The sequence below is a fragment of the Conger conger genome, chromosome 2 (genome assembly GCF_963514075.1).
Source record: "Conger conger chromosome 2, fConCon1.1, whole genome shotgun sequence".
Taxonomy (NCBI): Eukaryota; Metazoa; Chordata; class Actinopteri; order Anguilliformes; family Congridae; genus Conger; species Conger conger.
Genome location: NC_083761.1, coordinates 66,513,991 through 66,527,632, shown reverse-complemented (window position 1 = coordinate 66,527,632; position 13,642 = coordinate 66,513,991). Strand labels below are relative to the sequence as shown.

Below are 13,642 nucleotides of genomic sequence, written 5' to 3'. Positions count from 1 at the left end.
TGGTAACACCACCATGAATACCAGATGACCATGACCATGATCAGCTTTGACACTCAAAGATTTCTCAGCTAAAATTCAAATGTTGAATACATCTTGAATGTCAAACATACAGCATGTGTAAATTACATTTTTAGCATGATCAGTTTGTGGATGAATGATCTACACCTGTACCAGTGTTGACACCGCTATCAGAAAAAGTGTAATTCACTCACTAATCACTGTTAACCCTCCTGCTGTAACCAGTTTTCACACTGATCAATATTAACCCTGCTGTTGGAAACAGTTATTCATATAGTCTTAAATCTGTTTTGAGATTATCTTAGATTCAGTTATTAAAGCACTGATTAGTGATAACCCTGCTCTTAGAATGATAAGCCTAATGTCAGTAATGTTCATCCACACACACTTCATCAGCACAAACTGTCAAATTCAGTCCATCATCTATTGTGCAGTATTCATTGTTAACTTCACTGCCAATAGCTGTGATCCACACATCGACCAGTGTTCACACAGACCATCAATAATAGTCTGTTGGACATTGATCAGCTGTGCTGAAGGCTATAATCACAGTGATGGTCCACAGCAACTGCAGCAAAGGCTGTCTTACTTCTTTATTTCATAAGTTATACAACCCAATAAAACATCTCCGTGTAATATTCACTGCTTTCAGTCAATCTTTACCCAGGCACAGCCACAACTATGCTAGATACTCCCAAACTTAAACAGAGGACAATCAACCATTTATCTGAGCAAATTAATATGTTGTTCTGATTTGAAATTATGTGAATGTTTTGTGTTGCTCCATGTACAGTGGGCTCCAGAATTACTGGCAGAATTATTTGTTTATTGTGCTCAGTAAGGGCTGTGTTTGTGCCACCCTTCGAAAAGAGTTCGCTGGTTTGGAGGTGCCATTTCTTTTTCTTTTCTTTTTTACTTGGTGACCCCAAGACACAACCAATCTGTGCAATTCTTAAACTGCGATCCTTGGCTTACTTATGGCCTCCATCAACATCCTTACCATCCATGGGGATAATATGCATCTTCTTCCTGGCAAGTTTGCAACCACCATATGTTTTGCCTTTTTTTACACCCTTTCAATGTAAAATGGTATGTTTCACAGTTAATGTTTTTTTTGTACCCATTACCCAACTTATGATTGTCAATTACCATCTGTGTCTCCTGAATTGACAGTTCTTTGGCTTTTCCCATGCTGATGGTTGATGCTTGTTACCTCATCTTTTATACTCTAGTGAAACAAGAAGTGTTGCAACAAGAAGTGAAACAATTGTATTGCCAATTTCACTTTGATTTAATCTACAATAATTGTTAGGGGTGCCTTTAATTTTGGCACTAGTGGTTTTCAGAAAAAAGAGATTACCAAACAAAAAACATTGAAAAATGAGAGTAAATGTATTGAGTAGTGTATATAGTTTTCCCATATGTTTCAACATATAGATCATTATCCAGATTATTTATTATGAGCAGTCTTTTTTCTCAATTTCTATTAATAATTCTGGAGCCCAGTGTATATCATTTTAATGACAGAAATGTGTGAATTATATATTGTGGCAGTTATGCATGTTGTTTGATTCACAAATTGCAGATTGAGAAGGTTGAATTAATGTTAAGGTTCTACAATAAATACAATTGCAAAAGGCATTTGAATTTGAAAGATATATCACTTCTACAGAAAATGTGAAATTTGTACTCCAGAATATGCTTGCACCGTTTGTTAGGATGAGAGTATATGGTTGGTGCATTTCCACCTATTCAAAGAGACAAAGGGCCTGATTAACAAAAGGGCTGCGACTGCTTTTCTCTCATAAAAAAAGTCGCTATAGGGTCGCAATGTCTATGTGGAATTTAATAAACAGTCGCAATGGATCAAAATTGCTATTAGGGTGTCATTTGTGGGTATTGGGTCACTCTGCGGCTTTCCTGTGGATGCATTGGTGAATATGTGCATGCGTATGTATACTTGGAGTGGAGGTGCTAAAGCAGGGTGGATGTTATGTAAATGAGGTGAATTAAGTATTCTGTCTGATTTACTAAAGCACACATTAATTGCGACTCCCTTCTTCCTGATTTTTAGAACTCCTGAAAGCAGATGGTATAGTTCATGTGCCGATATAGCGTCTAGCTCACAGGCACGATGCCAGAGGGGTGCTTGGATGTAGACTACACACCCCCACGGCAGCATGGGGTCGGGATGAACGAATGCATCCGGAACACTCCGGAAAGGAGACTACTAATCTCTTCTAATGTACTGTGTTTTCAGATATAATATGACATTATCTTTGAAATGCAAGACTTCTATAGCATACAATATTTCACTGTACATGCCTATATGAGCATGTGACAAATAAAGTATCTTGTATCTTGATTATATAAATCAAATAATGAAAAATGCATATGTGTTCATTGGGGTATATAATGAATTGTGAATACAGTTTTACCTTCTCCCATTACAAGTTCATTTGTGCATTCCTTCAACACCCCCACAGCTTTTGCAGGTATTTTTCCCCTGTTACTCTATTGGTGTTAATGTTGTTTCCTTAGTTGTGCTGCCACCTGCATATTTTTTCCCTCCTAAAGTTTTTTTGTATGCTGCCAACATCATGCTATGTTTTCTTTAAATGCTCTAGCCTACTGTTTGTTTTGTGGTAGGCCTTAGAATAAGAATTAATGTTTTCTCTCTGTTGCATTCGTATGCTGTAATACAGTGTGAGACTACCTATATTTCCTGATCTGTAAATGTAAGTTTTCTTGTGGTAGCACCATACCCATTTCTCAGCACCTTGTAATCTGGATGTGTAATCATCACATCATTTGCTTTATGGGTGTTTCCAAAATTGCAAATGACCACTCTAGCGATCTCAGTCAAAACATTCCTTCAAGATGGCACTATCCATACCATTAAGCCAGCTACCACAAGATATAATAGATTGTTGCTGGAGATCAGAAACCACTTCTTCAAGCCGACAGCATGCCTTACATTATGCTGTTGAAGTTGCACTCCTCATTTTGGCCTCCAATCACAAAGTGCTTTGATAATGACAATGGAAACATTTAATCAGCCAATCTTGTGGCAGCAACTAGATGCACGAACACATGCAATGGGGTCAAGAGGTTCAGCTGTTTTTCATACCAAATGACGAAATGGGGAAGAAATGTGATCTAAGTGACTTTGACCGTGGAATGATTGTTGGTGCCAGAAAGGGTGGTTTGAGTATCTCAAAAACTGCAGGCAAAAACGTGTTAATGAGAGAGGTCAGGGGAGAAGGGCCAGATTGGTAGAAGCTGACAGGAAGGTGGCAGTAATGCAAATAACCACACATTACAACAGTGGTAATAAGTCTAAAAAAATATGTTTAAGAAATACCTAATAAAGTGCTCACTGAGTGTATATTTGAATAGTGAATAAAAAGAACAGCTTGGAATAAATGCAAAGTGAACAAAGAAACATTAAGGTATAAACTATTTCGTTACCCACTGAACCTTTTTTTCTGGTGAAAAGTCTTGACTTTCAGCTGAAAACCCAGCTACATTTGGTTGAAAAGTGAAAGCTTTACTAGACAACTCGCTACCCATATATCCTGGTAACATTACTTCAGCACTATACTCTGTTGCCACTTGTCATTAGCCTGTCTGGAGGACTGTGCAGAGCAAACCAGTTGCTAACTCCAAAGGTCACTTTTAGATTGGGAGGTTATCAAAAAAGCTGGCAAATAATGATGGTAACATGCAACGTTAGAAAGTCAGCCTGAAACACTAATCTTGTTAGGCTTTCCTATGTTAACGTTAACCAGCTGATGAGATCAATCAAATGAGCTAATGTTGTCAAGTGGCAGACATTAAATGAATAGACAAACTTGCCTTTTAACTGAATACCCAGTTATCTGTGAACAGAATTGGGTGTCTTTGGAGACCAGTTGGTGATGAAGTCTTTCTTTTTACCATTTTGAACGATAAAAATCTCTTTCCTTATCTCCTTAATTACAATTCATTATAATGTGATGGGACCCAAACTGGACCAAGGTTGTGGGCTTGCAAAGATTGGCAAGTTCTGATTGGACTTTCAGTAACAAAGGGGCGAGGCTTAGGATTGGTCAATTAGTAACAATCTTTGTAAATTGGTTGTTTCTCGGTATCTGTTAGGGTTATCCTAATAGAGTGAATGTTTTTGCGTTGCAACTGTTTCCTTTGTAAATCTGGCTGCAAATGTATTGCAATGCATCACCACAAACTAAAATATCCACATTCAGAAGGTGTCAGCTCACAGAGCTGGTTGCAGTCATTTGTGTTTGCAATTAACGGCTTTGTCAGTCCACTTACACAAGATGGGTCTGTTGTTTGTTCAGGCAGTCCTGAAGGTGTAATGAAGTGTACCTGCAGACATTACTCCCCATTGCGACTGGGAAGTCTGATGAAATAATCAGTCAGGGTTGCTCTGGGCTAGTATCAGTGGAAAGATTGTAGTGGGTGATGAGTCCCCTTTCACTATGCTTATAGACTTCACTCAGTGTGGAGGTTTGTGCTATAAACCCACAGGTGCAGGTGTTTCTGCTAGTTGGTGCTTGCAGTGAAAATGTGTGAGAACAGGGTTTTACAGGTAACTGCTGCTTCTGAATTTTAATGAGCATGGTAGATCATCTCAGGTAGCAGAAAGTTCACACTGGGAATTATTGAGTTGTTGGGCATTCAGATACCAATTTAATTTAATTTTCTTTCCTTCATTGGCCTTTCTAGCTGTGCGAGAGGGTATGTTTAAGTGTTAATTGGTCACCTGTGATATAGTACCATCCAGATCCTGTATTTTACTGGCAGGCCAGTGATGCAGTGTGTGCAGATGGTATTTTGGAAGTGTTCCAAAGTTCAGAATTAATGTACCCATCAGGGGCTGAGACTTCATGTATGTCTGGTCAGTTTTTTCTTGCATTTGAAATATAATTCATTTTCAAACAGAGGATTGCTCTTCTGTGCAAATTACAATGTCTGTTTGATGAGTCAAGGAGACAAGTGGCACATTTCAGCTGCCTTGGAGAAATAAAGTTGCAAACAATGTAGTGATAAAACTCACATAGTGAGCCATGGCTGAAAAATTGGCATATTTGATTATGTTGAAATAATAAAAATAAGAAAAACTGTGATTTATTTTTTCCTTTGTGTTGAATAGATGTCCATGGATGATTCAACTGTTAAAATAATGATATTAACTTGCATAACCCTCCGAGTGTGTTCCAAGTAGCATGATCACGGCAAGATTCATCAATGCATTTTCTGTCATTTAATATCGTTTTGTTATTAAATAACACCAATGGATTGTTCTTGACTCTTCTGCTATGAGGACAACCTTTCCATACAACTGAATATATTTTTCTGTCAGAAATAAAGTTTTTTAAATCAACTACAAAGCATATGAATGCAGTGGTAACACAAATTCATTATGTTTATTTATGTACAGATTATAGTTTCTCAAATCGAGCTGAACGAGAGAGAGAGACAAGTCATTTTTTCCTTTGCCAAAGATTATTACCTACTAGGGAGAAGAAAAGGGAAGGTTGTCAACAGAAAGAAGAGCCAGGTGGATTTACAGTTTAAGTAGGCAAGATCTTACAGCAGACAAAAATATTGAAATATATGCGAGTTTGTTTGGATCACTTTGTCAATGGTAACTTTAATTTTACCATTTTAATTTGTTCTGTCATATAACTTCAAGCTAGCATGAGCCAGTGAGCTCAGTAGCTATTCTGATTCCTTTCACACTATCATTGTTATCAAATATTTATAAAGTTATCTATCATTCCTCAAAGAAAGTTCTCCTTTTTTGTTTTTTCTGCCCTCAGGTAAGCAAGACTTTGTCAAAAAATACAAAAAAAACTCCTGTTCTCATTTCTTTGGTGGGTGCTAGGTTCTCTGTGCATGCCACACATAAAACCTCTGTCATGTTTGGAGTGACCTCCTAGTTATTTGAACAAAACTTCATGCTGAAAGTTTTTTTTTAACTGACATCCTCTTAAAATTGCACTAAAACAGAATATGCTTAAACAGATATTTGCACTACCTGATCAAATATATGCCAGCATTATAGCTTCTGGCTGCTGTTAAATATTTAGAAATGCATGTGAGCACAGCGAGAAAACTGACTGTTGGGCAAACAAATGTTCTGCTACAGGCACCCCTGGAATCCATGTGAGCCTGGAGTAAGTGGGTTGGACGTGTAAGCCATTGTAATAGAGATGACTTTCCTTGTGGATTGTTGTGTGGACAAGTTTGCTTAGGCTCACTTGCAGTGCAGTCCAACAGTATTTTTATTTATTTATATTTTTTAGAGGGGAGGGGGGGCTCTGTATGCCAGCAGATTAGATTTGAAATGAAACTAAGAGTATGGTTAATGCGACCTGTCAGAACCAAAACAGCAAAAACATGACAAAATCCTTGCCGTGAGGACTGCTCAGTAGATCATTTTTTCTTACAATCCTGCATTGGCTTGTGTCCTGTGTAAACCGCTGAACTCCATACAAAAGCAGGTGCAAACACATGCAGTAATTGGATGAGTAGTTCCCTGTTTTTCAGGTTTTCTCTTTACCTTTTACCTCTGCTTTTACATTCCTCCCCCAAAGACAGTTATATAACAGGCACATTCTGCCTTTCCAGAGCACAGGTTTCAATCAATATGCAATGAATACCCAGATTCTGGCTTTCATTCACACCAGCTAAGTTCATTATTTTTCTTTTTGCAAATAAAACAAAACTATTACCTCTTAGTCTGTGTGAAACTTTATGCAGGCTCCCCACTTTCCGAGTTCCTGCTTTTCTGTGACCACATTTACAATGAAAAGTGATGAGCTCAGGAGGTGTTTTTTGAGCCAGCGAGGAGGCTATTGTGCAAAATGATAAGGTGGTGTTAAAGTGGAGAGAGCTGAAAGGTCAGCTGAGTCACCTCTGTGAGCGGCTGCCAAATATTCACAGCCCTCTCAGAGAGCTCACTTTATTAGCTACTCTTCACTCTATCCTGCGTCTCTCATCTACCTTTATTGCTTCATTGTCTTTCAGTCTTATAGATTCGGTGCCCTTTTGCTTTGGGCTAGATGTGCAACGTTAACACGTACTGTGTGCAGCAGGTATAAATGCGAGCAGACATGCATGTTCGTCTTTATATTGTTCAAATAAAGTTCACTGATTTAGATTGTCATGAAAAGGGGCTTCATGGCTGCCTGGATGGTTTAATGTAACATCTCTGAATCCTTCAGGCACTGTCATAAGGAGGGTGGTGCATAATACTCTGAAAAGATTGTTCTACATGCTAATCTCAGTTTGTATGTCCAATCTGGATGTTCTATTCCCTCTGTGACAGAAACAAAAAATTTTGTTTACAGTGGGAAAGGACAAACAAATATTTCCCTTGATTTGCTTTTTATGGTTGTAGGAGCAGACTGTAAAAGACAAATGAAGCACGATGCTCACTGAAGTTCACTGAAGCACAATGGTCCTTTTATAATTTTCAGGATTTAGGTATGTTTAATAATGAAACAAGGTGGAATGCTCCACTTATAGCTGTGTGCATTCCATCATACAATCTTTAATACCATGTTCAGGAGCCTCTTTCAGCTGACAACAATTTTAAAAATACTGAATTGTACTTTGTGTTCTGCAAGAACTGCCAGCCCTTAGGCTATGTTTGAATGTGCTAGTTGGGTAAACCCACCCTTCACCCATGACTGCACATATTTGTTCTGTTCGGAATATGATGCTTTGTGCCCTCATTGAAATACAACAGTGTTTTTAACTAAAGGCAGTGTTTTTAACTAAATCACATTGGCATTAATGACAATAGTTTTTCCTCTACATACCACTGTTGTGTTAATGTTCTCAAAAGGAGAGATGAAGTCCAGGTGGTGCCTGATGAATGCATGCTTCATTCTGTGTAAACTTGTGCATTTTACCACTGCTATGGTGACCTGTTTTTGAGTTGAGATGACAGCATGAGAGAGGTGCCGGGGATGTAGGAATACTTACAGTGGGGTGAAATCTGGGCACCCCTGGTTTAAATGTCTGTTATAGTAATACTTTTAATGTGTTTATAAATTATATAAAAAGGGAAAAGGTCCCTGTGGAAAAATTTGGGAACCATTTTGGATTATAATTTGTTACTTAAAAAAAAAAAAAGATCACTCCCAGAACCTGAGATTTACATGTTAGGGCTACAATGAGTCAGGTGGGTATAATTCCAGGGCTGAAGTAACTCCATGCCTTCTAAAGTATCCAACTGCAGTGACTTCTGTCTGGTGTTAACAGCCATGGGTTCCTCTAAACAGTTGTCCAAGGATTTCAGAATTAAGATGGTTAATTTGCAGAAGGCTACACAAACTCCCTCAATGTTTCAAACAACCTATTTCCACAGTCAGAAACATTATTAGAAAATGGAAGATTAATGGAACAGTTGAAGTCAAGGCAAGATCTGGAAGACCAAAAAAGATTTTAGATAGAATGGCCTGAGACCTGGTGAGAAATACTCAGAAGAACCCACACATCACTGAAAAAGAGTAGCAACCACAGGTCTAGCTGTTCACTGGACAATACTACGTACTAAAAACAACAAAGACATACATGGCAGACTTGCCAGAAAGAACGACCTCAACACAAAAGTAAGCATCTGAAGTATACAAAAGAAAATATTTTGAAACAATGTGCTTTGGAGCTTTGGACTAACTGAACCAAAGTTGAACTTTTTGGCTGCCACCGAAGAAGGTATGTTTGGAGAAAAAACAGTAAAGCCATTGTAGGGAAGAACACCTTGGCAACTGTGAAGAATGTAATATTGTGTGAGTGTAAGGAAGAACACCCTTACATAAAATATTATGCCCACCAAATATCAATAAATTCTATAGGCTAATGTTCAAAGGTCAATCCAGACACTGAAGTTGAAGAGAGTTTGGGTATTCCTGCCGGACAATGATCCAAAGCATACCTCGAAAATCAACCATGAAGTACCTCCAGGAAAGACGGATGGAAGGTTTTGGAATGGAGTTATTGAAAATTTGTGGAGAGATCTCAAACATGCCGTATAGGCTGAAGAATATTTCTGAGCTAGCGGTCTTCTACCAGGAAGAATATGTAAAAATTCCAAAAGTGACATTTGAAAGGCTCTTAGCTGTCTACAGGAACCGTTTACAAGCTGTTATAGCTTCCCGAGGAGGAGTTACAATGTACTTACTGACAGGGTTCCCAAACTTTTGCACATGGCCTTTTGCCTTTTTTTATTATTTTGAAGCCCCAAGTACCTTGTTTGCATTTCATCTTGTGCTCATTCATTTTTCTCTTTTTCTTTCTACCTTTAACAACTATTTCTTTCTTTATTTCTTTATTTATTTGCAGTATATGGCCATCAACTAGAGTTGTTACAAACATGTTATGCTCTGCTAAAATTTAATCTGATTTTTGGAAGTGCACATTAAGGCATTTTTGTTCCTTGTAATTCATTGAGCTATGCTTCCAGAAAAGTAATATTTTATTTATCAGCATCACTGCTCCCTTGGTCTAATGAAAAAGCACAAATCTTGTCATTTGATCAAATGCATTATAGTTTTACCTTGATTCAGTGCTCTCTGCATGATGCCAGAAACACTATTAAACCCATTTCATGATTGCTAAAACCACACCACCTGCAGGGAACTTTTAACAACCCAATGCTGTTGATGACCTTGCAGTGAATTATAATCTTTTGTGGATGTTTTGACTGTGGGCGGATTGCATTTTCAAGACATCTTTAATAACACCTCACATTTGGATAACAAGCATCATAATAAATAATGTTACAATATGCAACTGAGATTCCGCAGTAATTTTGGTAGTGTTTGCTCCGAGTCTCAAAATGTCTTCATTATCTCTGGTTCCAAAAAAGCTACAGTATGCTTTAGGTAAACATGTTTTATTTGTTATGCTGGCTGAAACATTTGTTGAATTTGAACTATAACCTTTCAGTTGGCCCAAAGTAATTGGATCATATCCTCAATTGCAGTGATGCTTCTGACCTGTTTCTATAATTTCTATCCACACATTAATATTAGGTAACAATATGAGTTAAGCGTTAACACTCATGGATACCATAGTGCATTTCTTTGAGGGTAATATTGAAAATGATACTTATAGTGTACAAGCATTGGCTTCATACAGGTAGTATGCCCTCTTGCCCCTTTTCTTTGACTGAATTATGTTTTCACAATGAGCTGCACTCACACCTGTCAATGTCAATTTAAATTGAAATTTGACTAGGATTATGCGTTTATCTTCTAAAAGTTGAGAAGAATTCCCTGTGATTATATGTGGCGAATAAGGCACCGGACATTTTCTATGGCTCATTGTAGATTAGTGAAAGCTGCACTTGGGTGAGAGACCTTTGTGAAAATTCACACTTCTTGGTTGACTAATGGTTCTAATAAGAACTGCTCTCTGTGTGGATGTGGCCTCCCTCCATTACTGTGGCTTCAATAGGCTCTGCACTTCTGTGATCAGAGGAAAATGTCATCCCTTGTCTTCCTCTGCCTACCGAACATACAAAAGCGGTAGAGCTAGTGAAGTGTGTCAAGGATCAAACATTGGCTTCTCATGAAAATCTTCACAATAAGATTGCCCTCTCATTTTCCCTTGTGCGTCCATTAAGAGTTGCAAACTCACAATCTTTACAAGGTGAATGGGGGAAAAGGTAAATGGATAAATGTGAAGTGTTGCTTTACAAAGTGCAGATATGTTTGTTAAACTGCGCTAATGATCAGTAAACATCATATGCAGCATCTGATTTGAAATGCAATACGTGTGTGATTCCCACCACCGCGATCTCTTGTAAAACCATGCAGTGTCTCACACAAGTATTATTTTCTCCAAAGCTGAATGAGCAGTAAATAGAAACTGGTCTCAGCTGTAATTAGAATTGTTGTCAGTGCAGTGGGGGGTGTTATACATAAAATTGTCAAGTCAAGAAATTAAAGTGCAGCAAAGCATTCACTCTTTTGATTTGCATGTATTAATACAAATATGCACTGAGATGTACAGACAAAACTGCTTATTTGGTATCTCAGTGGCAATTCAGATTTTAAATATACAAAATATATGGCTGTTGCAGAAAAAATCAATTTAGCACATAAATAGTCTGATAAGTGTCATGGCCTATCCTGAAAGAAATGAGCAATAGATGTGTAGCATCTACTGTGTGAAAAGTTCGATTTATATTCTGTAACCCATTCGGATGAGGATACACCTCCCAGTTTTGAAACTTTAGAGAAGTCTCCAAACCGTTTTTATTCTATTTCCGGGTTACGCCAAAGTAATTGTTGGGCTGTTGTGCTTCCCATACATTTTCATTACTTAAAAGTAGCAGATAATATTTATCTTTCACATTCAGACCATGGGAACCAGGGCATTATATTAACTCTTAATTAAAACTGTCAACTATTTTGACATCAACATTAATATTATGTGCAGGGGAAAGCAAATTAAGATCTATTATCATATCGCGAAACCAAACCTATAATAGTGTTTCAAATGAGTAGCCAAGTACAATAGGTTCACAATAAAATTATACTGTAGGCTTTGTTTGTGGATAAATTCAGTCTATTCCAGTGGATGTTTTGTTTTGTTTTTGCGTCAGATAACAATGGCTTTTTCAGGTATCTCGCAGTTGTTATCCTGGAATGGAGTTGGGGGTACCTATAAAAGCAACTACATATACTTTCATTCCCCTTCCTTTTCTGCCTCTGGTTTCTGCTCTCTCTCTCTTTCTCCCTCTCTGTCTTTCTCTCTCACTCTCTCGCTCTCCCTCCCTTTCTCCTCCTCCCTCCCTCTATACCCTTTCAAATCATTGATTTTTCAAAGGTTCTATAAAATATTTACGATGTGTGGGCAGAGTTCTTTCTCTGGGAATTTGGAGGGGGAAAATCATTTTGAAGGCAAGTGGTAAAAGGGAAAAGAGAAAGAGAAGAGCCTTGGAAGCCTTGCTGGAACTGTGCTTAGAATATCAATGCTTCACTTTGAAACTACTCCTGAATATTAATAAATAAACACATACAATGATACGGATCATTATACAGTGCTTATGTACAGCTGCATTTTCCCCTCACAATCTTAGATCTTATCCATTATCCCCAATTCTCTCTCTATCTTTGAAGACCTTCTGTTTTCCTCCTAGTGGCTAATTTCCTTATATTCTGTGCATGCCTCACTTTTGAGAAAGTGTGGTCCCTGAACAGATCTTTTATTTAATCATCGACCTCGACTACTTCTCTGTGAAAAATTTTGGCTCCCGATGACATCTATTCAAGTATCAAATGACAGCTTGACTGCATCCCATTTGCAGTGAAATAATTTTCAAGTTATGCCTTTTTGTCAGGTCACATTGCGCTCATTTCCTGCTGAAGAAAAGATAAATATGGTACAATACCATTGAAAGTCTCTTCACCTTGTCTCATTATCAGCTTGTGATTTGAATCATTCCTGTCACAACGCTTTGACCTTTTGGCATTGCAGACTGATCCTTCACCTTTCGTTGTTTGCTTTCCGTCACACAGGTTGGAGGGACCATGTATAACACTGGCCGCCACGTCTCCCTGCGTCTGGATAAGGAACATTTGGTGAATATTTCGGGTGGGCCCATGACCTACAGTCACCGACTAGAGGAGATTCGGTTACACTTTGGCAGTGAGGATGGCCAGGGCTCTGAGCACCTCCTCAATGGGCAGGCTTTCTCCGGGGAGGTAAGTTTGGCGTAGTCATCAGCATCCACACCAAAATGTCCCAAAGCTTTAAAAGTTATTTATCTGGATGTTCAGACCCCCAAAATAGTTCATTTAATTTACATTGTGGGTTTTAGGTTTTTTTTATTTGCTTAAAACCCAAAATGCATTAAACATGAGTGGTAAGTATGGTCCATATTATGGAAGGTACCATATTATAGCAATGATGTGTGTAGTTATATTTTTTGCCAAGGCATATGAACAACCTTAACAGCAAGCTGGCCAAATACCTCAGGTTTAGCATTCACAACTCGGCAGTCACCACACTTCAAAAGCGGAAAATGAAAAGCACACAGTTATTAGAGGGGCAAACACTGCATGTTGAAATAGTTGCCAGGATTGAGAAACCAGGGTGAGCCTGGACAGCGGATCAATGCCCTGCTTGGTTGTTTTCCTTGTCATGCAAAAGGGCAAAAGCAAGTAACTAACATTTAATAAGTCACACATTTGTTTTCCACTCACCCCTATATTTTACAAAAGTCGGTGGGCAAGCCAGCACAGTGGCACTAACACTTTGCATTAAGAAGGTCCCCTGTTAGAATCTCAGATTCAAGCAGGTGTATTCTTGCTTTTCACCCAGTGCATGCTGGGATATGCTCCACCCCCCCCCCCCCCCCAAATAATACTAATAATATAATATACTCCAAATAATTTGTGATATTTTTTCTTTTCTCTTTTTAGACATAGTCAAATAATGTTTCTTATATGCTGTCTAAAGTTTCTCAATTAAATAATATATTTCATATCATTCACAACAAGCTTGACAGGCTTTTCCTGGCTCAATAGTTGATGAATGTGACCTTAGTGAAAGTATTTGAAAATATATTTGCTTGAGGGAGGAATAAGTAATGGCA

General features: G+C 38.1%; 1 protein-coding gene across 3 annotated transcripts in view; it reads left to right on the top strand.

Annotated features, from left to right (window-relative positions):
* Window positions 1-13,642, top strand: part of ca10a (carbonic anhydrase Xa) — a 175,674-nt gene that overhangs the window by 138,796 nt on the left and 23,236 nt on the right. For all 3 annotated transcript variants that reach the window (XM_061232251.1, XM_061232249.1, XM_061232250.1), the window contains exon 5: window positions 12,564-12,749. In XM_061232251.1, coding sequence (XP_061088235.1) covers window positions 12,564-12,749 — 186 coding nt within the window. The remainder of the gene's footprint in view (window positions 1-12,563; window positions 12,750-13,642) is intronic.